General features: G+C 41.0%; 1 protein-coding gene across 1 annotated transcript in view; it reads left to right on the top strand.

Annotated features, from left to right (window-relative positions):
* SLC16A2 (solute carrier family 16 member 2) overlaps positions 1-27,027 on the top strand; it is a 214,271-nt gene that overhangs the window by 138,977 nt on the left and 48,267 nt on the right. The window contains exon 2 of the mRNA XM_075835721.1: positions 26,254-26,398. Coding sequence (XP_075691836.1) covers positions 26,254-26,398 — 145 coding nt within the window. The remainder of the gene's footprint in view (positions 1-26,253; positions 26,399-27,027) is intronic.

Here is a 27,027-nt window from a genome sequence, read left to right as displayed (position 1 = left end):
TTTGAAAACAGATTTTCTAAAATGGACAACTGTTTTAAGCTATTATGGAATTCTGATTCAATAGACTGGAGTCCTCTATAACTTATTAGGATAGGGCACTACCACCCTGTCTATAAATGCATGGTAATGCCAACAAAGACTTTAACCCCTTCCCGCCGCAGCCATTTTTCAGATTTAAATGCCGCGGTCGCTATTACAGCCGACACCTGCATCTTATGGAGCGGGTTCACTCTGAGAGCCCATTCCAAACTTCCCCTACTTGACTTTGGCGTATGGATACGTCAAATGTCGGGAAGGGGTTAAGGCCCCTTTCACACGGGGTTTTTTTGCCGCTAAATCCGCTGCAAAAAACAGCCGAAATTGCCTCCCATTATTTTCAATGGGAGGTGGAAGCGTTTTTTCCCCTGCGCAGGAAAAAGAAGCGACATGCCCTATCTTGAGGCGTTTTCCGCCTCAAAAGCCCTATTGAAATCAATGGGAGACAGAAAAAAACGCAGCTTACGACCGGCATGGTTTTTGACGCGTCTTATGTCAAAAACTGCTCGCGGTTTTTCCCTTTAGCCTGTTGAACAAAAAAAGGAAAAAAAACGCGTCAAAAGGCGCCAAAAATCACAGCAAAAACGCGTCAAACACTTGTGGTGCAAAACCATTTTTTTTTTAAAAAAACGGCGCTTTTTGCAGACAGAATTTTCTGCCTGCAAAAAACTCTGTGTGAACATACACTACACATGTCTGTAATTCTTCCTTTTAGTTAAGTTCAGTAAATATATTAAACATCTAAAATAAACATTCCCAGGGTATAAACATAACGCTATACTTTTATAAACATTATATCAAGTGTATCTCTGGATTTCGAGTATTATTATAAAGATTTAAAATATATATATTTTTTTAACTTCATCGAGTTTAGGGAATAGGCAAATCCAGTACCTCAACCCATGATAGATTACTATAGAGACAAGGCTGAGCTAACTCCATTATATTCTGCATCACATATGTAAGGAATTACTGGGGATTTCCAGATACAATTCATCTTCAGTTAACTTTTGGTGCTGGGATCACGTTCTTCAGACTGAGTTACTAAAGCTAAGAACAGAGGGCAGGCAGTATGTTATACACGCTGTATGAGTTCTGTGTACATACTGGAAAATGCACGACATCACATTCAACTAGGTATTCGTTATTTTAGAAGAGGGAATTTTTTGTTTTCAGAGAGAACTGATAATCTGTCGGCAAACCTTACGGAGCAGGTCGACCATGTTTTCATTATATAGGTCATAATTTTCTCATATTAAAGTATTTTTATTTTGGGCCCCTTCGTTTCATGGCATTTGCAGGCTGCCGATGGGTGACAGAGGGAGGCCCCTCCTGCTGTCCATCCACTTGAATGCCGCAGTCGCTAATAAACTCTGCATTTAAGGTGGTAAACGGCCACGATCAGAGTTAGCTGCTAGAGTCCTGCTATCAGTCAACCGCAAGCTTCCGCAATGCTTGCTCGGACATAGCACCTGTGCCTGCGCGATCACCATGATGTAACCAGGTCATGGGGACTTAAAGGGGTTTTCCCATCAGGGACATTTATGACATAGCCACATCCGATAGATGCGGGTCCCACCTCTGAGACCCGCACCTATCTTTAGAACGGAGCCCCAAACTCCCTGTTGTACCGCTCTGTGTTGCGGCTGAAGCGTGTGATTTCCGGCCAGGAAAAACAAAACCGTGCTCACCGAGCTACGCTGTTTCAACAATCCCATGGTAGTGAATGGCAGTTACGGAGATGGGATCCGCATCTATCTGCCATTTGACATGTAATGTAAAGTTACGTCACAGTGGCTTAACGGTTAAATAATATATATATTTGCATTGTTATGGATGGATTTGCTGCCAAAGTTGAATTGACCTCTGTGAAAAGGGTAAATATGGTATTTTCTGGTTAGCAGTGTTTTTGACTGTGGACCCATTCTGACCCCCGTTTCATTAGAATAGATGGATGACTAGACAAGGTCAAAGGACATGTTTGTGGAGTGTCTAGTCAAGTTGAAAATAATCTAGTGGTCACAGCAGAAATACAGTTGGTCAAAGTGAATAAGGACAGAAGTGACTCACATGATCGGAGGAGTTCTGCGTATTTTAGTCATTTGTAGTTAATAATTTGTGTACAGTATGGTCTAATCTGATTAAATGTTGACTCGACAGGAATGTGCAGTAGTCGTTTTTTGTTTTTTTTGTATGAAAGGTTATTGTGAGGTGGTGCAGCTAATATCTTTCCAGTCTATACTCCCACCTGCTTGCACTTGACATTTTTAGCATTTTTTGTACCTAAGCCCTTTTTTAATTTCAGTATTAATTAACTTTCTAGTTGTTCCCAACTGTGCATATTAAAAAGGACATTGCAGTAAAATATATTTTGATACTTTTTGTAGTTGACCATTTAGGAGGAGGAGGACTCTCTTCATCCCAGTTCACTACATCCCCAACGCCCATCCTGGTGCAGGAGAACCTCTGGGCTCTACTTCAACACTTCTTTCCTGTGTAAGGAAAAGGAATTAATGGGGCCAGACCAGTTATTTCTTCCAAAGTTTAGTAGTTCTTTATGGCTCCTACCAGACTGACATCCTAATAATTTATTATTCTCAGATATTTTGTAATGATTTGAATGTTTTCCAATGGAAAATAGTTCACAAAATAGTACATCACTAAGGCTCTTTCACATCTGTGTTGGGGTCCCGTTCTGTCGGCGCTTTCCACCAGAACAGGACCCTGAGCAGACACAAACTGACACAGACGAAAAACCAGAGGTTTCCGTTTCCATCATTATTGATTTCAATGGTGATGGATCCGGTGTCCGTGGTTTCCATTTCTCTCGACTAGTCGACTACGCTATTGCTTCCGGCAAAACGACTGGTCCGGTGCACAACAGACACAAACGGAAACCCACGGGCACCAGATCCGTCACCAGTGAAATCAATGGTGATGGAAACGGAAACCTCTTGTTTCAGTTGGTATCAGTTTGTGTCTGCTCAGGGTCCTGTTCTGGCGGAAAGCGACGACAGAACGGGACCCCAACACAGATGTGAACAGAGCCTAAATTCATAGCCAAGTCTTCTCTGCCGTCGTTACTACAGAGCCAATGGCAGAGAAGGTGCAAGGAGGCCAGGCAGTAGGTAAGGCATAATTTTCTCTTGCTTCAATATTTATCAGTGTGTTTGGATGTGTGTGTGTGTGTGTGTGTATATATATATATGTGTATATATATATATATATATATGTGTTGCGAACTTTGTAAGTAGGGCGCTAGCTGATGAAGCACTTAGGGGACCATGAGCCTCACTTTTGCACTCAAACAGCATACATCTAAAAATTTAGATCTGTCTGTTTCAAGTATACTGTACGTATTTCTCCAAATATTAAAGTGAAAATTTGTGAAAGTCTTTTAACCTTCCATCCTAATATTACTGAAAAGGTGAATTAATAAACACTTTTTTTCAATCCAAAACTTCCCCTTCCTTAAATTGACCCCCTTCTTTTGGTCTGGCTTATAGATTTTTATTCATGAACACCTCATTTCGTAACTCACGGGAATATGTTTGGATATTGTCGTCACCCCCCCCCCCAATCCCACACACACACTTTATGTGGTTTGTGATATTTGGCGCTTAATAGTATTCACAGCTGCATATTGTTTTCCAAAAAACTTAGTAAATCTCCACCTTTTATTATATTGTTTTTAGGTCCAAAGTTCTGTGCTCTTTAATTTCTTCATATATGGCCAGAGCTTTCAGTTTTTATGATACGGAGCTCCAAATTCCCCGCATAGACCTAGATTTGAAAGAGCACACAGTGGCTTCCTGCAACCACCACTAGAGGGAGCACGGGAGCTTATTGCATACTGTGTTATCATTGATTTCAACATATAACCGTATGTAGTGGGCTCTTAAAGGGAACCTGTCGCTAGGCTGGGAGCCACTAAACCACCAACATGTCTTGATACAGCTGGGGATTAGTGTTCCAAACATGCCCACGTCAAAAAGGGATGTTTCAGCAATAGTTAGTAAAACAGAAGAGAAGAAGAATTCACATGCAGTCATACTGGATGTGAATTCTTCTTCTCCTCTTCTGTTCCGCGGCAGCATCGGAGGTGGGCGCGCATGCGCTCTCCTCTCCAGCTCTTGTCAGACCATGATGACAAGCCTGTTTGATCTTGTGAGAGCGATCACTCCACACAAGTCGCTCTGACACTGTAGCTGATTGGACAGTGTCAGAGCGCTAAGTATCATGCCCCCCCCCCCTGCCCTTTCCATGAAAAGAAAACCCCACTGACCGTTCAGGGGGTGATTTACATATCGGGCACCAATAATAACGGCACCGATATCTCAAAAACGGAGCAGGCTAGACAGTTAGTTTAAAGTGCCCCATGGTCTGTGCAACAGTGCCTATAACATGGGGCACTCGGCTGCACCTGTATGGGTTAGTAATAGGTTCTTTTTAAGCATTGCCTCACTGACCAGCATTGGTTAAGAAAAAAAATTATTCAATATAATAGAATAATGTACCTTAAAGACTTAACTTTATGATCTAATGAATCATTCTCTTTATAGTATTTTGCTGACTGGTGTGTTGGATCCTCTGCGGTTGTTTTTGGAAAGGGCACAACTTGATTTCTTGATACGTTTGGAACATCCTTGATAAATATTACTAGAGCACACATGAGAATGTTGCTACTGTTTGGGGATGTTTCGGATTATTTTTGGCTAGCTGAACTGTATGTGACCTGGTTGATTTATGGGACATCCACAAGGGTAGTGTTTTGTCAGAAATGCACAAGCGGGTCATGAAACAGTGGCTTACTGTTGTTTTTTCGAATAGCTGGAATTTACCCAAACCTTCATCCTTGTTTTCATTGCTCCCTTTTTTTTTAATGTTTACCAAATTGTTTATATACATTTTTGAAAATTAAAACCAATTTAAAAGAAGTTAACAATAAATTGCAATTTAGGTCTGCATATAAAAAAATATATATATGATGTATGATCAACTGTATGCAAACAAATCTCCAATTTATAATCACGGTGAACTAATAATATCAATGATACAAAACATTTCAAGCATTAGAAATTGTGACTAAAACAAGGCACTAATGTAAAAGTACCCACTCTATATTAACACAGAATGTGAAGGGGAAAAAAATGCAGTATTCGGGACACGGCGCCTGACAGGTAGATATTCAAAACGGAGTATGTTATCATAGGCTTTAATTGTAATAGATACTACGCATTTCAAGGCCTTGACAGGTCCCTTCCTCAGGTACATACAGTGCTCCACAAGAAACAGGCATCATTTTATACACAGAAAGACCGGGGAAAAAAGACAAGCGTTTTTTCCTGGATGGTAATTACACCTGAACAAGTTCACCTGCATACGATCAGGAGAAGCTATGACTTGACATTACTGTTTGATCTAGATTGACCTTTGGGGTTAACTCACTCCCCCCTTCCTGTTTGTATAATCAGGTGTAATTGCCATCCAGGAAAAAACGCTTGTCTTTTTTTCCCCAGTCTTTGGCCCCATGCACACAAACTTATTTTTTGCTGTCTGTAAATACTGGCGTAAATACGGGTCCTTGGTCACACGTATTCGACCCGTATTGCACCAGTATTTACGGACCCGTAGCCGTAAATACGGGTCCGGTGTCACCAGTATTCCACCCGTATTTACGGGCACTTTTTCGCTGCAAAATTGCACTGCACTAATCTGCAGCCCTTTCCGTAATAAAGGTAAAATAAATTCATACTTACCCGGCCGTTGTCTTGGTGACGCGTCCCCCTTTCGACATCCAGCCCGAACTCCCTGGATGACGCGTCAGTCTATGTGACAGCTGCAGCCTGTGATTGGCCTGTGATTGGCTGTAGCGATCACATGGGCTGAAACGTCATCCCGGGAGGCCGGACTGGAGGAAGAAGCAGCAGGGAGTTCTGGGTAAGTATGAACGTCTTTTTTTTTTTTTTTTACACGTTGATTTATATTGTGATCGGTAGCACTGTCCAGGGTGCTGATAGAGTTACTGCCGATCGTTTAACTCTTTCAGCACCCTGGACAGTGACTATCCCTTGACGTCGCCTAGCAACGCTCCCGTAATTACGGGTGCACACACTTAGTCACCCGTAATTATGGGAGCCCCATAGACTTCTATGGGCCTGCCCGTGCCGTAATTACGGCCTAAAATAGGACATGTTCTATATTTTTTAACGGCCCGGGCACCTTCCTGTAAGCATACGGGGAGGAACCCGTGGCCAATAGAAGTCTATGGGCCCGCAATTACGGCCCGTGATTACGGACATTTTTACGTTCGTGTGCATGGGGCCTTTCTGTGTATAAAATGATGCCTGTTTCTTGTGGAGCACTGTATTTACCTGAGGAAGGGACCTGTCCGGTCCTGAAACGCGTAGTATCTATTACAATTAAAGCCTATTATAACATACTCCGTTTTGAATATCTACTTGTCAGGCGCTATGTCCCGAATACTGCGTTTTTTCTTCTTCACATCCTGTGTTCGTTTTCCCCGGGAACTTAACTTTTTCTCGTGGGATAGCAGCGGGTGGCAGCCGACTTCCACAACGATCTTCATGTTATTCTCCTTTCCATACTCCGCAATAGTGTTGTGTCTATCCTAGCACAACACTGCCAGGTGAGTGTCTCAGCTCGCCTTTTGCTCACATTGTCCCCCGTTCCTTACAATATTACCTTAGAGGAGCGCCGTGTCCTCCTCTCTTCGTTTTTCTTTATCCAGATATCACTCTATATTAAGACTTCCATTTCCAAGCCCAGTTTCACACATCCGTAATCCAGACAAATTTTAAAGGGATTGTCCGGTTCCAGCAAATTAATGTTTTTGGTCTTTTTTTTGTATATTTAAGTTATACAATTTTCCAATATACTTTCTGTATTCATTCCTCATTGTATTCAAGATCTCTGCTTGTTCTTGTTCAGTTAGAACATTTAGGGCCAGTTCACACAGAGTTTTTCAAAAGTTTTTTGACGCGGGAACTGCGTCAGAAAACGCGCTAAAAAATGTCCGAAAATGCCTCCCATTGATTTCAATGGGAGGTGGAGGCGTTTTTTTCCCGCGAGCGGAAAAACGAGGGACATGCCCTATCTTCGGGCGTTTACGCCGCTGACCTCCCATTGACATAACATAATGGAGGCAGAGAAAGCGTATTCTGCGGTGTTTTATGCCCGCGGCGCTCAATGCCCGCGGGGGAAAAACGCTGCGAAAATCGGCGTGCAATCAGAGGAAAATCTGCCTCAAAATTCCAAACAGAATTTTGAGGCAGATTTTTCTCCTGCAAAAAACTGTGTGAACCCAGCCTTATTGTTTATTTCTAGTAAATAAAATTCTGTCCATGGTCATGTGATTGACACACAGGTGCTGGGATCGTTAGAAGACACCGCTCTGTTACTCATACTGTAACTGTAACAAGCCGTGCACCTGTGTGTCCATCTAATGACCATGGAAAGCGTTTTATCCACTGGAAGTAAACCATGGATGTTCCTACTGAATAACAACAAGCAGAGATCTTGACAACCGGGACAGTTAAACAATCTTCCAATATACTTTCTGTATTAACTTTTAGGCCTCATGCATACAAACGTGCTTTTGCGGCCTCAATTCCCCCGAAAATCCCCGGGAGAATTGCGGCCCCATTCATTCTTATGGGGCCATACACAAGACCGTGGTTTTCACGGTCCGTGCATGGCCCAGGAGTCCGGGCTCATTGAAAATAATGGCCACGGCCATGTGCACGGCCCGCGATTTGCGGGCGGCTCGCGGCTGTCACTCCGACCTGAAAATCACGGCCGTGCACATAGCTACGGTCGTGTGCATGAGGCCTTAATTTAAGTGGACAACCCCCTTACAGCTGAAATGCCAGAACTCCCCACAATTCTACTGCACTGAATTTAGATCACCATAGAATCCTATGGTGGTCTAAGTTCAATTGAATAGTGGGGGATCTGGACATTGTGGCCGTAAAAAGGACGCTCAAACGTGACCATGTGAAACTAGTCTAAGGCTACATGCACACGTCGCATATTTTGCTACAGAAAATACACACCAAAATCGCAGCAATACACAGGAAATTCTCAGGTAAAAACCGCACCTAATCGTGTGTTTTTCAATGCATTTTTTTGGTGCGGTATTTAAGTTTTGATGTCGGCGCATTTTCATGCTGAAGATTTTGCTGCGATTTTCCACAGCATTAGGCAGATACAATTCGCAAGCACAAAAAGAGATAAATTGACATGCTGTGGATTTTAAAATACGCACCGCAGGTCAATTTCCGTCCCGAAAAATACTGCAGCGTGTACATGAGATTTCCTGGAATCTCATGGACTATGCTTGTACTGTATTACAATGCGGATTTGCGCAACGCAAATATGCAGCGCAGAACCGCACATAAAACGCATCATGTGCATTGAGCCGAAAGGAGACGACTGTTTTGTTTTTGTTTTTTTTCGTTTTTTTAATAATAGTAATTTCTTCTTTTTGGAGAACTGTTTGCATAATTTCCCAGTGAGGATTGCCTGAAGTCCTTAGAAGAAGAAGAGTCGTTATTTCACGGAAGCATTTGCTAGCTTGTAATTATTTAATGTGAAGTGAAGCTTTGGTTTTGTGCCACACATTATATTCATATATAGAAAGTGAATATTAATAGGCATAATAAAATGTGCTTTACTTACTTTTCTCCTTATTCTCGGGCCTGTTGCTGCACCATTTCTTCAGGCGCCTTACTGTCTCATCTCTCACTGTCCACAGCAGCAGAATTCAGTAGGGATTTTTATGCCGCTGAGGACAGTTAGGCGAGTATTTTGACGAGCTTTTGGCGCGAAAACTGCTCCGCAAAACTCGTCAAAAGCCGGCCGAAAATGCCTCTCATTGATTTCAATGGGAGGCGGGGGCAGTTTTCTCCCGCGAGCGGTAAAACCGCCTCGCAGGAGAAAGAAGGGACATGCCCTATCTTCGCGCGGTTATGCCTCTGACCTCCCATTGACATCAATGGGAGGCAGAGAAAGCGTATTTCGCAGAGTTTTTTGCCCGTAGCACTCAATGGGCGTGAGCGAAAAATGCCGCGAAAAACGCATCAAAAATCGCAGCAAACGCCGTGCAGGAAGGTCAAAATCTGCCTCAAAATCCCAAACTGAATTTTGAGGCCGAATTTTCCTCCTGCAAAAAACTCTGTGTTAACAGGGCCTTAGGCTATGTTCACACAGAGTTTTTGACGCGGAAACCACGAGCGAGCGGTAAAACTGCCTCGCGGGGAAAGAAGCGACGCCCTATCTTCAGGCGTTTACGCCTCTGACCTCCCATTGACATCAATGGGAGGCAGAGAAAGCGTATTTCGCGGCTTTTTATGCCCGCGGCACTTAATGACCGCCGGCGAAAATCGGCGTGCAGGGAGAGGAAAATCTGCCTCAAACTTCCAAACGGAAATTTGAGGCAGAATTTCCGCCTGCAAAAAACTGTGTGAACATAGCCTTAGAATGAATGTGCCCGCTATATTGATAGTTACCCACTGGATACTATACTTGGTTTACACTTGCTGACAGTGTACAGTGTTTCCAACCACGTTCTTTCTCAAGGAAATGGCAAATTGCACACCCCTGCCCATTATCATTTACTGACCATTAAAAACCCTGGTTAAAACCGAATAGTCAGATGATTTGGAATGGTGGTTTGGGGCAGAGAAGTGTACTTTATAATTTATTCAATTTAATTGTTCCAAAATTATTTATAGGAATCCGAAGTCGTGATATTGAGCTACAAATCCACTTTCCCTTCACATGGCCATTGAGTTACACATTAAAATTCAGTTTGCCTGCAGCCACCACTAGGGGAACCTTGCTGCATAGGGTATTAAACCGCTCCCATCAAATTCAATAAGAAAGCCGCATGCTGTGAGCTCCCCCCTGTGGCAGCACAAAGAATGTTAATTATTTAATTTGGCTTCTCCTGAAATGCTCAGAATGAGGTTTCCTACCACCTAAGTGCCCCCCTGTACACTAGGTCAAACAAATGCACTATAAAGTGGCCATGTCCTGCTAGTCATAGAGAATGGGCCCAACTGAAGCGAAAGTGACGACTGACTTTCAATAGAACTCTGCGCAGTGTTACAGCAATCTTGTCTGTGTCTTATATGGATTAATGAAAATGTGGATCCACAAACCGTAACCAGGAGCGCTAGCGTTGAAGGATTATTGGGGCATCTTTGTAAATTGGTTCCCGGTTTGTCCTCATACTACCGTTATACAGCTCCGTGCATTTTGCCACGAGTATCTGGTACACAAATGTTTTTTGTTTTTTTATCGTAGTATTGTTCTTCCTCCGAGGTTACGGTCACCTGTATAAGCGGTTTCTCTAGACGTGCTTCCAAACTAAATTACATCTCTCACTTCTGCATGTAGCACCATCTGCCCCAAAGCTGTTCCTCTTGGCATCCAAACTTGTTTTCTTTGTAGCGAGGTCACTGATAATACAGTTGTCCTGCTGCGTCTGAGAGTATGGTAATTTTTCTACAGCACATGTGGGTGGATTCTTGTGGGATGTAAGATGGAAATCCAGGCTGTGTTTCTGCACAGCTGCCTTAAAGAATGAAGCAGTTGAATTTGGTACACAATGAGCAGTCTATAATGTGCATGGGGCCAATCGTTCACGTTTTTTATATTTTGTTGGTAAGGTTATTTTTTGGGTTTTTGAACATTTAGAAAAGCTTCTTAAATCAATATTCTGCAAGACCTATTGATGACTTGTTACCCATAAAAACGCCACCTCAGGATGGCATTCATAAACTAACTAGGTGTGGCGTTGCCATGTGAACTTGGTGGTATCATTTTAGAGGAAGACATCGGCAACGGCGTTCCTATTTTTATTTTTTTTATTTTTTATGGAAGAAAAAGATGACAAGTAAAATGTTATTTTTACTTTTTGACATTTAAAAAAAAAATATTCAGTTCACTGCCAAAAATTATAATTTGTGTAAATCTGCTCATTTACATATTTTAACTGCAAAGTATAAAGCACCTTTCATACTTTTAGGTCTGTTAATCTCTGTTCAAACTTTACCTGTTGGGGTTCTGGTATTTTGGAAGAATAGAGTATTCTGCAGTACTATTCTTGCCATCAAAAACACTGAGTCCTATAGACCCCATTTTGTCAGGGGTATCCATCAGGATTTGTTTGAGAACGGAAGCCTTGACGGTAGTGTGAACGGACAGTTCATCTTAATACTAGTAGTTGCGGCTGCATGTGTTTTTGTTAGTCAATAAGGTTTAAACAACTGGAACATTTTAGCTAAAGAAACACTAAACCTAGAAATGAATGATAAAAGTAAACCGGAGATAAACTTGCTCACCTTGTCAGTCTGCTAGTGAACAGCTGAGGGCATGGGGCTTAGCAAAGAGGCAGGTCTTAATAATCTGTGTGTGCTACTGCAGACAGAGCAGAGGGAGGAGGCCCTTGCTGCAGCCAGTTGTCTTATAGCCAGACATAGGGTTGTGGGGAGAATGAGGGAGTAAATAGCTGATCTCCTGGGACACATATATAAGAATTATTTATATACTTCTAAGTATTAAAGGGATTTTCCCATCTTGGACATTTATGGCATATCCATAGGATATGCCATAAATATCTGATAGATGCGAGTCCCACCTCTGGGACGGGCACCTTCCTCTTGATACGGGCCTCCTGACCCCTGTTCTTACTTGTCCCACTGTTCTCCGGCCACTGTCTGAGGTGGTCGGAAGTACGGATAAATTCGAGCTTGATGAGCTATCCTGTTTCCGTAACGCTCATAGAAGTAAATAGGATTTCCAGAAACCGCGTGCATAACACAGTGAGCTACGCTGTTACCAGAACTCGGGAGTTCTGGAAACAGTGTGGTTTGGCATGCTACACTGTTTATGGGCGTTATGGAAACAGTGTAGCTCAGCAAGCCCGGCTGTTTCCGTGCTCCCGACCACCTCGTTACTCAGTGGCCGGGGAGCGTCGAGAGCAGAACAAGGTAGAAGGGGGGGTCAGGGGGCCCCATTCTAGAGAGAGGTGCGGGTACTGTGGATATGACAAATGTCCAAGATGCAATACGAGACTAAATCGGAGCACAGTAAATTAAGAGTGGAATTTCTCTGATGGTTTTTTTAGTGTCCCTTTGAAAGGGGTTTCCAACTTCAGCACCTAAAGCTCACCTTTTGTATAATTCAATGTCATGCAACTTTCTAATATACTTTTGTGTATCAATTCGTCATGGTTTTCAAGACCTCTGCTTGCTGTTATTCAATGGGAACATTAATTTCTTCCAGAAGTGGAAAATCTGATCATAAGTCAATACGAGCTCTTATAGCTGTGTAAGCATCAGATGACGTAGAGATTTTCAGTATCTGGAAGTAAGAAATGAATGTTCAAGCAGAGATCTTGACCCTTTTTCACTTTGTGTAAACATTTTCAATAGCCCCCTTTTAGTCAAAGTATATATTAAAATTTTCATTATCCAATGAATAGACTTTAGTTGCAGAAACTGTAAATACCCTTCTAACTTACAAGCAGAAAACGGATTAATATATCCATGTTAAAGCTGTGGTACATGTCCACAGAGGTTTTGTTCAAATAGAAGCCCTGTATTGTGCCTACATTAAGGAGAATCTAAAGCCTCATGGTGCCAGGGAACTATAATTATTTCTAAAATGAAGACTGTCATGGTACAGTTAATCTACACAATATGTGAGACATCAATGTGAATCATACATCACGGGAAATGCATTATTACCGGCAATCTGCTTTAATTTTTTGTACGTGTGATCACAAGTCTGGCATGTGTCGGAGCTCTGATCATCATGGATGTAGAGAGAATGGCTTTCCAAGACTTTTTTTCTGCTGTTTGAGGTTTTGACATAATGGTGTCTTATGAGATTCTAGTTAATGAGTCTTCCAGGTTCATTTGAGGGTACTGTGTTTTTTTATTTTTTATTTCTTGAGTATAACCTTCATTTGGTCTTGCAATATAAATATAGCATCAGGATTTATCTTGCTAATTATTTTCCTATATTTTTAGAAAAACCCCCACCTATTTTGGGTCTTAAAAAGAAGAGAAACGGTTAATCGTGGCAGATTTGTCAGTCTATCTTATTCATTACTGTGTGATTCAAAGTGCAGCAGTCTCCATTGGTTCTAGGATGATGTTTGTTTTTTTTTAACTGGATCTTTCATGCCTCCGTTTTTTTTTATCATGGCGGTCAATGGATGACAGATTGAAAAAAACTGATAAACTGTTGCCAGTTTGTCATTAATTTGTTCACTAATGGGGTTCCACCAGGCTTTCCAGTTCCTTTGATGAAAATGAGAGCACAGTCTACACTACAAGAATTCTGATGGACTCTATTAAATTTAATATGGTCTGTCGGGATTATTTTGAAAATGGATCGGCACAGCTGCTATGGCTCCACTGTAAAGAAGCCAAGACGCAGAACCAAAGATCAGCTAGAGAAAAGACTGCAAGTGTGAACCCCATCTTACATGGTTTAGTAAAGCTACGAAAGGACAAGGGTACTTGGCTTTATGATGAGCAAAGATTGGTAGGTGGCTGGTCAAGTGGAGGGCCAGGAAGAGAAACTGCCCGGCTGCTATTTTAGAATTACAGGATACCCCTGTCATTATAGATAACCTACATTTTTGTTGTAACTTGCAGGTTTTAGTTTGCAACATTATTATTTAGCTAATGTTGAGTTTGTGGGGTGATGCACTGATCACGTGCCTACTTGATGCATTTGGTAAGGATTGGGGAGTTTACGCCTTTCGTGGGAGAGATTTGTCATGGTAATAATTCTGTACTGTGTATCACACATGCACATAGGTTATGTATGGACTTTGCACTTTTACATTGCATTTGGTTATTGCTGATAAAATCCTAAAGACTTATCCATTCCAAAAGTGAAATCTCTACCATAATCTGCTTACTCTCCTCACTGATTTTTTTTCTTTGTTTGTTTTTTCATTTCGTGCCCATCTCAATGAGTGTTCTGCAACTTTTTCATAGCCCAATTTGCTATATTTCTTATTACTTTTTCCTATTTACACTTAGGCGGATTTAATTGTTAGGGTATGTTCATATGTGGCGTAAACACTACGGATTTTTCGCAACAGATTTCACTGCGGAAAATTTGCATTGTATTACAGTAGCAGCCAATTGGATGAGATTTGAACAGGTTTCATCCACACACTGCGTAAAAAGTCAGCCGAAAAAAAGTTTACAAATGACCTGCGGTGTGTTTCTTAAACCGCAGCATGGCAATTTATTCTTCTGAATTGCAGCTTTTGTGTTGCAGGTTTTCCCCCATTGAATTAAATGGGGAGGTAAAACTTGCAACAAACAGCAAATGTTGGAATTTCTCCGAGTCCGCCACAAAAATTGAAAAAAAAAGTAGACTCTCTTTGGTTTAAAATTAACAAAAAGGTTTATACTTACCACCAGGGTGTTGTCATAGCGATGCTTTCTTCTGTTCTTCATCCAGGCCGGCCTCCTGGGATGACTTTTTTCATCCCATGTGACTGATGTAGCCGTTCACAGGCTGCAAAAGTCACATGGACTGCAGTGTCATCCCAGGAGGCCGAACTACACCGACAACAGAGTTGTCATTTCCGTAGGTGAAACTACGGATGGATCATTAACGCAATGACAACGGAGAACAGGACAAGTATTAACTTTTTTTCCAACCACTGTTTTCCACAGTTGACACACCACTCGAAAACTGCACCACAATTTGGTGCAGTTTTTCAGGCAGATCTCTGCAGGTACCAGGACGGATACGCTGTGTACTTTTGCGCAGTCTATCCGCCCTGTGTGCACATAGCCCAAGTCAAATAACATCCCAAGACGTTTTTTTTTTTCCTGATGGAACAGAGAGCACTCTGACCAGTATTGAATCTGTGACCACATTATTGAAAGTAAACGTTACAAATTCACTGCTCCATTATAGACCCCTCACGTTATTTCATCAACAAATAAAAGAAAGCCGGTCCAATTCTGCGATGGTTCCTTTTACTATCTGCCCCTCTCTTTTAACATATTACAACATCTGTTTCTTTTGCTCTTTTGTGGTCTGACAAGAACAACATTTACTGTGACTCTCGGTCAGTTAGTCGTTCTACATGAATGTTTTTTGTAAATCCCTTTAAGAAGCTTTCTGTAATTGGAGAAATCGTTCCCCGTCACTTTGCTAACTGCTTTTATTCTTCTTTAGCTAATTATCTTATACTGTAAGGAAGATGGAGGTCTATACGAAACCATAATAGAAAACGTACCCACAACTACTGTTGGCAGCAAGAACTTTTTTGTCAGGGGGGAGCGGTAGGAGAACATTAGCCGCAACGTATGTAAGAATAGAGCCTGGTAATTAGTAACCGGGGAGAGAAGCCTTTCATGGGTAATGAGCTTCTCCGATGCTTTGTGTGGGAATCATTCTGTCCTAGCTGCAGTAACAATGACAGAATTCTGATTGCCCAATTGGGCATTTTCCTACGCCAGGATAAATCTTTTTTTAAATTTCTCACGATATGAATCTTGGACACTGGTCTGCACGCAAAGCAACTCCCCACCGTGCCTCTTGTCAGACAGTATCCTTTTGTAGCTCAGGGGGACAAATTGAGTTACGTTCACAAACTAAACCCACAAAGGTTTGAACCAAAATAAGTTGATTGAGTATGAGAAGCAAACGTGACTCCTAGTAATATTGGACAACGGATTTCCCTCTAACAAAAGATGCGGGTAGTTTTAGTGGGAAAAACAAAACATTTTGTGGCATTTTTCCTCCTTTACCTCCTCTTGCTTACAACATCAATGTTATGTTGCATTGTATTTATCTGTAAACATGCAATCAATCAATCAATCGTTGTCCATAGGAATATATTAGACTAGAGCTACACAGTATTTATCGCACTACAAAATATTGCTGTGATAAATCGCTGTCCATAGGAATGCATTGAGTAGCTTGATAATCTCTTCAAAACACTGCCAAAGTGTTTTATCTGTGATTTTCCAGCATGTAGCCGTTAAAAAAAAAAAAAAAAAACGCTTAAATGGAGCGATTTTGAAGAGTTTTTCAAGCTACTCCTTGTATTTCTAAAGACCGCGATTTATCAAAGCAATTTTTTGTAGTGCAATAGATACTCTGTAAGTAGCGCAAGCCTAATGGCTTCTTATGGACCATGATTTATCACTCACTACTAAAAAAGTCTTGATCTAGCCCCAGCCTAAAGTCTAGATCTAACCCCTGTGCATATGGACTTTGAAAATAGATTGGAAACCCCTCTCAAACAGAACAGACATTTCTGCATTTAGTGTTGGCATAAAGTATATAAGCTGTTCCCTTTTTAAAAAACTTCCCGACAACAACAATACTATGTCATTTTTTAGAGACATAGAAAATAGGGGCCTACAAAAGTCGTCTTTTCCGCTGGATTGTTGAAGCTTTTCAATAGTTGACAAGTAAGGAGATCTGTGTAGTATCTACTATGCCCAATATGTAGAAGTGGTGCCATTGCATATAAAATAGCATGGGGCTCCTTGCCGGCTCTGTTCATGGCATCAAGTCACACATCCTGGTACTCCATTCAAACTTTCTGCCTGTCTACAGAGCGAAGTCATGAACATCTCTGTGCTGCTTGGCCAGTGGGGATCACTGAGGTGATGGAAGGGTCTGTATATTCTCATCATCATATGAAGCATGACTAAATCTGGCTCCCGAATTACAATTTGGAGTGCCTTTTACTGGCCGCATATGCAATTGATCCACACTAGTTTAGCATTGTTAGGGCATTTTAAATTAAAAGGGGGTGGCAGATTTTCTCTAATACAATTTGGCACACTACAGCATTCTTATAAATTTGGCACACTATGTTAATCCGAAAGTGGCTCCAGAGACAGTGACTCCCTCCTTTTCGGGTGATTTCTGTAGCTGTAGCATTAGTTTTATGTAAATACAAGGATTGGAAGGTCTGCAGCAGCATTAAGCCTTCATTGATGTGTTGAATCAACAAGTTATGTAACCATGAAATTCTGATACATGTTTTTTGCATGGATTTATGAAAACTGCCAGGAGCCATCATTGTTTTTACTTGTGGTTTAGTAAAAATGTAAAAGCTTGTCATATTTGAGCATTTTTAGATAACTTAATTTGAAAAGATGTCAATGAAGACTTCGTTTTGATTAATATTTCATAGTGATATGGTAAGAGTTATGACTAGATATAGTGGAATGTCTTTTAAAAGGGCATCGTATAAGTTTTTAATTACGGACAACTGAACTAAATTTAAAGCAGACCTAACTTTTCAGGTGACTTCTCAGAATAAGCTGTCATATGTGTTTATCTGAGGAATAACAGTATTTCTCGCCATTATATTCTGCATTTTTCTAGCAGTTTCCCCTCTACAGACTCTATCTCAAATTCCCCGTTGTCTTTGAGCTAGTGAGCAGTGCCTAACTGCTATCATATATTTTATACACTGCACACATGGAAGAGGAGAATCCTGTTCTCTTCTATCTATCACCTATATAGAAGCTGCAGCAGCATGGAGGAGATTATACAGCAGTAATGAGCATTGTAGCTGAGAATCCAGTACTGGGGCGACATAGAAATCTTACCACAACGTTTGTGTCTTTCTCCCACGTTTGTGTCTTTCTCCCACGTTTGTGTCCTGCTCACTCTTCGCTTCTACATAGACTTGTATGCAGCGTGTCTCTCTCTCTTCTCCCTCCTCCTGCTCCCTCTTCCCTCTCCATAGACTGACGCCTTAGAATAACAAGCAGGATTACGCTTACTTAACCCCTTAGATGCCACGGTAAGTAGCAATCGTGGCGTCTAAGAATGAGAGGGGTGCCAATGGTGGTCATGGCAGCCTGGGGGCCTACTGAAAGCCGCCAGTTCTGCCATCTTTGTGTTCCTATGAAGACCAGCAAAGTTGTTGTTGTTGTTTTTTTTAAAACATATTTATGGGGGGGAAAAACTTCCCCCTTTTCCCATTTTCCCCCAAAAGCAATGTAAAGAAAACTAACCATCCATAAAAGTCCAAACGATTAAAAATATAGAATTATTTTAACCCACACGGTAAACACAGTATAAAAAAGAAAACTATGAAACAGCCAGAATTGCTGTTCTTTGGTTACCTCAACTCCCACAAATTTTTTTTAGGAAAAGTGATCAAAAGTCATATTTACCCCAAAATGGTACAAATAAAAACTACAGCTCACACCGCTCAATTCCTTTTAAAAAAAACAACAAAAAACTTTATTCTGTGGGTCAATACGATTACGCAATACCAAATTTGTAAAGTTAACATGCCTCACAGTGAAAAAGGTAAAAACTAAGGCCTCATGCACACGACCGTAGCCGTGTGCACGGCCGTGATTTTCGGGTCGGCCGGCTGCGGACTGTCAGCCGCAGGCCGCCCGCAAATCGTGGGACATGCACATGGCCGCAGCCATTGTTTTCAATGAGCCCGGACCGCAGAACCGGGCCGTAATAAGACATGCCCGTTCTTTCTGCGGTCCGGGCTCCCGGGCCGTGCACGGACCGCAAAAACTACGGTCGTGTGCACGGCCCCATAGAAAAGAATGGGGCCGCAATTCTCCCGTGGATTTTCGGGGGAATTGCGGCCGCAAAAACACGGTCGTGTGCATGAGGCCTAAGCCCAAAAACGATGGAGGAATTTTTTTTATTTCACAAATAAAATTTTAACTTATTTTTCTAGTCTGTTTCCTGACTACGCTATTGCTTCTGGCCAAACGACGGGTCCGGTGCACAATAGACACAAATGGAAACCATGGGCACCGGATCCGTCACCATTGACAAAAATGCGTTTTTGTCTGTTCAGGGTCCCGTTCTGACGGAAACCCCCAACGAAACGTCAGAACGGGGCCCCAACGCAGATGTGAACGAAGCCTAAACAGTATAAATGTTTTATAATATAAAGTCATCTAATCCCAACATTTTATTTATTTCTTAAATTTTGCGGATTTTTATTTTTGCGATTTAAAATATCACAAAGATAATTTCAAAATATTTAGGGTATTTTTAATGTGAACCATAATAACGAAAACCACCAAATTCTGCTTCAATATCAACAATCACATTCAAATAGTAAAACTATGGATTTGGAGTATTCTAGAATTGAGTGATGCGGAGACTGAGGCCTTGAGAGTTTTACATAGGCATATGTGCTGTTTGGGAAAAAAAATGCCTCTTTTAATCCTTTGGCCAGTTGCACATTGCTACATATTCCTCACTCCCAAGAACTGGCTGTAGAATGCTTATTCCGTTAAAGGAAAGTATGTCTTGAAGACCATATGCCATAGCAAACCACAATCTGTCTTCTTTTCATGAAGTTCAATTTTTCCATTCGTGATCGGAATGCTTGTGGATTCTGTTACGGATAAGAATGCACCATGTGTAAAGGTCAACTTGTGGTCTTACATGTTGTTTTACAGTCTTGCCCCATCTGCTTATTTGTTGTCTAAATTAATTATGGGATCACATGAGGATGTGGTATTCATTCTGCATATCTCTTCGCTTTCCGTTCATAATAAGATTTCCATGATGTTCATCACATATATATTCTGAATATTATAATTCCTCGAGGAAGGAAAGTGAGGTCAATCTAGGGTCTTAGTTGAAAAAAAAGTCTACGGGCATGTAAAGACCATCCTGTAATATTCATTAATCACAGCTTTCAGGTCAATTCCAAGCTTCACATTCCCCCTTTTATTCATTTCTATCCCTGACACCACACATAATGGCTCCCCATCAAATGACCTTGTTTAAGCAATCCATAGATCCATAAATTTCTTCCATTCACTCTTTCATTCAAATTACACTTTCCCAAGAAAATGTTAAATCTAGCGGTTCCTACAGATTTTATGCTGATGTCATTTAGGTACCATGTGTGAGCCCCAAAAACTGTTGTATCTAACAATCCTTTTAGATTTTTACTTTCTCATGAGAACTCTTACTAGTACAAATACCATTCTGTGCGGAGCCCAGTAACAACCTCCTACATTAATTCATTTGATCAAGTATAGAAAAAGCAGTTTCAATTATGACAATCTTTATCGCATAGGATTTATTCATCCTAGAAATTTTTGTTGTTCCTTGTGTGGTATTATCAGCAGCGGAACAACAGATCCTGCCGTTTGTTTATTCCGATCCCTTTACTGTATGGTACACTCCTTTAGCGGGGGAATCAGATGGGTAGATCCGATAACGTGTACACCAGAAGAAAACGTTTCTTGCCCTGGTTTTGTTTTTGTTTATTCAGATCCAAGTCTTAAGTAGCCATTTTTTGATAACCGGTAATTAATTTTGCAGAATCTAATGAATCTTATGCTCAAAACTCATTTACATAATGATTTTCTTATTTGAATAAGTAATGAACTATTTATTTGGGCTTATTTTATTGCAGACTGGGCTCTATAGAACAAGACCAAGTGATGAACTGGATAGAAGTGCACACATTCAAATTATATACATTATCGCAATAATAGCATTAACCGTTTCTTCATGGTCCATTCTAATGCCGCATAAGTCCATAAATTGTAAAAAAACAAAAACATTGTAGAAAAACTCAACACGTAAATACTATCCTGAATCTGCATAGTGTTTAGATATCCTACTACAAATGTAAGAACAGATTCCTGGCTTTGATCTGTATCCTGAACGGCTAAGGAGCTATGTTTCAGAAATGTAGGGCGCAGAACAGGAGCTGTTAGGCATCATTTATACCCAGCCGGTTGCTCAATGTGAGGTCCTCCTGCCAGTGGGTCAAGTACTGGACAATGGCTGGTTTTATTGCCCTGGGTTAGACAAGAGGCCTTTTAGAAAACACGGTTTGTACCAAAGGATTTTGTTCTTTTGTTCTGTGTTCTCATTAAAACTTTTTAGTTCAACTAAATGTATTTATATCTTGGCACTGTGTAATACTATCGTGTTTAGGCTGGATGCTAGCATTGTTTGTAATTTGGGAGAATTTGGATGTGCCAAAGACAGCTTGTGCTTAACACTATTCTGATTTATTTGTGCCAATGCATGCTTACTTGTCCCCTTTTATTCTCTGAAGAGAGATGGATTTGTAGCCTACCCAATTTATTTTGGACTTTGATGGTGTTATTGATGTCCACTTAGTCTTCGGTTTGAATTCATTGTACTCTATTTTTACTCCTCTATTTTGAAGGGGGGCAGCACATAATAGGGCATCTTCCTGCACCATTTAATTACAGTCTAATATTCATTTGATCTATTGTCCCCATGACAATGAGGGGACATGAGGGGTATTTGTCCGGCTGTGATCTTATTAACCTTTATAAATATGTGTGGCCATTCCAAGAACTGTGCAAAGGACATGGGGACATTCCTAACGTGTGGAGGAAAGGCGTTTCAGACTGCAATATAGGAAAGGGTTCTTTACAGTTGGGGTCAATTCACACGTTGCGTAAACACTGCAGATTTTACGCAATGGAATTCGTTGCTGAAAATCCGCAGCATAATACAGTAGCCGCAAAGTGCATGTGATGGAACAAATCTCATCCACACGCTGCGTAAATACGGAGCGGGGAAAAAATGCTTAGTATTTGACATGCGGTGCAGAATTTTATTCCGCAGCATGTCAATTGTATTTGCGTAAAAGCTGCTTATTTGCAATGAATACAATGGGGAGGTAAAACCCACAATAAATAGTAGTTGTTGCGTTTTTTGCGGTGGGTTTGCATAGATTCCGCCACAAAAAAACGCAACTCTAATTATTATTTTTTTTAAATCTTATAGTTACTTCCACCAGGGCGGCTTCCATGGATGACGTTTCATCCCATGTGACCTCTGCAGCCAATCATAGACTGTAGCGGCGGTTACATGGGATGATACGTCTCCCCAGGAGGCTGGCCTGGATGACGTCAGAGGGCCGGCCTCCTGGGATGACTCTTTATCCCTTGCAACCGTCGCTGCAGTGGTTTCCTGGGATAAATAGTCATCGGCTGCTTGATACAGTTTTCAGCAGCGGACATTCTGAGTGGAAAACTGCACCACAGTTTGGTGTGGTTGTTCGGCCAGAATTCCCTGCGGCGCACACGGCAGATATGTATTCGCCCCATGTGAACTCAGCCTTAGAGTAGTTCTGCTTCAAAGGCCAGCAAGATATTGTCGTGTATTAAGAGGCATGGACTCGCGGGACAGGGATGTAATATTACCACTTTACAAAGCATTAGTGCGGCCTCATCTAGAATATGCAGTCCAGTTCTGGGCTCCAGTTCCTAGAAAGGATGCCCTGGCGTTAGAAAAAAACACAAAGAAGAGCAACAAAGCTAATAAGGGGCCTGGAGAATTTAAGTTATGAGGAAAGATTAAAAGAATTAAACCTATTTAGCCTTGAAAAGAGACGACTAAGGGGGGACCAGATTAATTTATATAAATATATGAATGGCACATACAAAAAATATGGTGAAATCCTGTTCCTTGTAAAACCCCCTCAAAAGGGGGCACTCCCTCCGTCTGGAAAAAGAAAGGTTCAACCTGCAGAGGCGACAAGCCTTCTTTACTGTGAGAACTGTGAATCTATGGAATAGTCACCGCTGGAGCCGTCACAGCAGGGACAGTAGATTGCTTCAAAAAAGGCTTAGATAATTTCCTAGAACAAAAAAAAATATTCGCTCCTAAGTGTACAAATTTTCCCTTCCCTTTTCCAATCCCTTGGTTGAACTTGATGGACATGTGTCTTTCTTTCAACCGTACTAACCATGTAACTATGTTATTTTCAAATTACACACGCTTGGGCGCTAATGAACGATTAGAGGAGGTTTATAATTAGGCCCTTTTGGATTGGTGATCTGCTGCTATACAGCAAAATGAGGAAGGGAATAATTTAAAAATTATATTCGTTTGTCCTAGTTAACGGGTCTTTTGGGGACACTATTAAATCTCAATTAATATAGACACGGGAGGTTGGAAACATTTTATTAATACTTTCATATATATATATATATGGCCAGTGAAAATTCACTGAATCATAAGCCTAGATTCCTTCAATTTTTGTTTGTTAATCCAGCTTATTTTTCCCGTATTGTTTTCAGTACGGAGAGAGGCAGGTACTCTTAGCATCATAGATAAATATGATACTAGGAGCCCGGCTCCCTGAACTGTGGTCAGTCCAGAAAATACGGTCGACATAGTCCGAATATCACGGACCAAACACGGTCTTCTGGGATGTCGTGCCTCTTTCTTGTGTTTGAGGTGCATTGCCACTGACACGGACCTTGAGCACTTGGCTTAGCGGTTTCCGAAAATATGCCTTTATTTGTCTCAAGTTTTTACTTTTTGGAATTTCACATTTGGATTGAATTTAAGCTGTGGCCTCCCACTGGCCCTTCTTTGTGATTACTCACAGGAGGTCTAGGTTCATGCTAAACGTTTTTTAGTTCTGCGTCTGCAATTACTGTTTATTGCCAGACTAGAAATATTCAGATTTTGGATATCACGTCCGGGTTCCTGGTTCATATTTTACTATATATGGAGGTCTGCCTAAGTTCCTTGGAAAATGGAAGTGGTGGATTGATACCCTTGATCCTAGCGAGATTTTTATTTTTTTTTTAATTTTCTTTCTAAAACAATATTTCTATTTTATTTTTTTTCCTCCCTCCTTCATGTTTGACGTTCCAGCGCTAAAGCGCGTGGCTGCCATGCCTAATTCTCAAAGGGTGGGTAAGGGGAGTATGCTATATTTTATAGTTCTGTTTTGTAATTTGTTACTCTAATAAACATGATCAAATTTAAAAAAACAAACCGTTTAGGAAAAATGTTTCACTACCTGATTTTAATTAGGAAAATAACATATAGGTGATACATTCAGATTCCTTCTAAGCAGGGACAGAACTATCCATGTTGTAGTTTTAATTCAACAATATTCACGCCCAGAAGAAATTATAGAAAATATAGAGTAAATAGATCAAGCTCACAGACACAAATTGTTCGGTTTATACTTGATCTGAAATTTCTAGAGATATATTGAAAAGGCCAATGTACGCTGCTGGTGGTATGTATACTTCATCATTCCTACACTATTTTGTTTGCTTTTAGTTGCCAAATGTAGTGAAACATAGGAACCGTGTTTTAAAATAGCAAATTCTGGGAAAATATACAAATGAGTTTATCTTAGCAGATCCGATATACACAGAAGTCCCATTTTCATGTGGGTATGGATTTCAATTAATCTGACTGTTTCTGATGCTAAATAATAGGCATATAGAAATCCTGTGTCTTTGACCAGTAGCCTCTGTAGACTTTTTCGTGTCGTGGCTCATTGGAATTGCTATTTAACGTGGTACTTAAAATAACACACCATCCCTTACCTACTCCATTGTCTTCTCCAATCTGACAGTATAGGGAACCTTAAAAAAGACCTGTCCGTATCACTAGTTATGGAGAACTCTTCACCCAGCTGGAGAAGATATCTCCTTTATGGACTACGAGAGGCATGAAGATCAGACAAGGGAGGATACAAATTTTGGGGGAGAGATCCTCCAGCTCACCTGACACATGGCATGTGTGTCGTAGACATCGCACGGAATCTCGTGTCGGCACACGATGGGTGAAGGCAGACAAAGGCAGAGGGTTGAGTCCAGCGTTGTAGAGAGGTAAAACGGAATCCTGTTCCAAGTTTACTAATTCAAATTAAAAGGTCCATAGGTATGGAGTCCTAGTTCAGACGTGTTAGACGTCCTTAATCAAGCCATGATTAAGGACGTCTAACACGTCTGAAACGCGTAGGCTTTACGACTGGACCGACATACACTCCTTCCTGCACACTAGGACTCCATACCTATGGACCTTTTAATTTGAATTAGTAAACTTGGAACAGGATTCCGTTTTACCTCTCTACAACGCTGGACTCAACCCTCTGCATTTGTCTGCCATGATACAAATTTTGCTAGCTTCCATTTTTCACTGTTTAGAGATTAGGTTAATTTATCCTTTAAAAGGAAAGACCTGATTCCTGGATTATTTTTAATCAAAATTTTCTAGAGCATAGCTTTTCTGTTCTAGTGAGCTTGAGGCTTAAGTCACATAACTCCGATTATTGCTTTTCACGGATTTCTTTGAATGTTTTCTATGTAGGAGGCTTTAAAATGGACATCATGTTTCCAAGTGCCTCCTGATGCAAAGCAGAGACACTTAAACAATTAGCAATGGCTCGCAAGTGAGTTAGGGGAATGCTTTGATTTCTGTGGCCCTGAATGAAGTCTACAAACAATGAGAATTTTCACTTCTAGCTATTCCTGGTAGAGGTTTGCATATGTCATGGTGATCCCAACCACGTAACTTTTTAAGTTTACGAGATACATAGCAAGAAATTCATGTTTTGCATTAACTGAAAATTAGAATTGATCTGTGTGTATGTAGGAATTTAGCTCCTCGATTGACACAATACAGGTCTGGTGTAAACTATAGTTAAAAGAACCGCTCGACCGATAAATACAAAGTCTAAAAGTTCTATAATAATAAATATCAGAAACACTGCAACTTAATTCTATATACACTTAGTGGCTGGTATAATATGACCACCTTCTTAATACCTTGTTTTGACACGTTGTAATGGCCGCCATTGTAACTGTACTTTTAAGAGGCTGAGATCTGAATTGGTCTTTCGTGACTTTTACACATCCGACTCCAACAACAATTGGATACGCGGCTCGAGTATCTAATGGCCGTTTACCAGCAAAGTCCCATTAAGTTCTTGTTTTTTCTCCCATGCTCCACTTTCCTCTGGAACCATTCACGTTTGCAGTGGTTTTACCGTACTTCTTTTCACACAAATCTTCACCAACAATCCTCACCTATACGTAGACTGTGAGATCATGTTGTTTACCCATTAGGTCTTGTACTGAGCTTTCTAGTAGCTGCTGAATTCTTTCACCTTTGCATTCTTATACGTTCCAGTGATCTGACATTAGCAGTATCTACATAAGTTCTAAGCTTTTTTTTATCATTTCTATTATTTACTATTATAAATCAGGACCTGTGATACGAACGTAGAAGGAATACAACAACTCAGTCCCTTTTGCCTATTAAAAAGACTGTTTGGTAACAAAAATAATAAGGAATTTGTTGATTGTGGTTGTTTTTTCCTTTGACTGCTTTAAAGAGGAGCCAACAATCTTTCTTTTTTTTTCCTTACAGCTTGGGTCGGGTCTCTTGCCATGGGAATGATCTTCTTCTGCTCTCCAGTTGTGAGCATCTTCACAGATAGGCTGGGATGTCAGAAGACATCTTCTGGAGGAGCTGCATTGGCTTTCATTGGATTGTTGTCAAGTTCATTTACAAAGTAAGATTTGTGTTTCACGCGTTGTACACTCTTTGTTTGGTACAAAACACCTAAACTTCTAGTACTTTACCTTCATGATAAACCATTTTACCTTAAAACTTAGGCCCCATGCACCCGAACGTGCTTTTGCGGCCACAATTCCACCGAAAATCCACGGGAGAATTTCGGCCCCATTCCTTCCTATGGGGCCATGCACACGACCGTGGTTTCCACAGTCCATGCATGGCCCTGGAGCCCGGACCGCAGAAAGAACGGGCAAGCCTTATTACAGCCGTGTTCTGCGGTCCGGGCTCAGCTCGCGGCCGACCCGAAAATCACGGCCGTGCACATGGCTACGGTCGTGTGCATGAGGCCTTAAAATGTTTTGCATTGTTACTCCTCTTTGTTTTAAGGAGAGGCTCACTCTTTGATCTTTGTATTGTTCTATCCACTAAGTATGTCATATCTTTTATCACTAAGCCACACATACAAACATATTATTTATGAATAAATTATAAGGGCTGTCAGTGGAGCACTGAAGGGAGATTTTAGGATTGTGAAACCTCACATGTACTGCAGCCTCCGTATTATAAAAGTTCCATAACACATTTAGACTGATCATATATAGTCCAATTTTTTTATGATGGTTT

Source organism: Rhinoderma darwinii, chromosome 8, assembly GCF_050947455.1.
Source record: "Rhinoderma darwinii isolate aRhiDar2 chromosome 8, aRhiDar2.hap1, whole genome shotgun sequence".
NCBI classification, from domain to species: Eukaryota; Metazoa; Chordata; class Amphibia; order Anura; family Rhinodermatidae; genus Rhinoderma; species Rhinoderma darwinii.
This window is presented reverse-complemented; position numbering and strand designations above follow the sequence as displayed.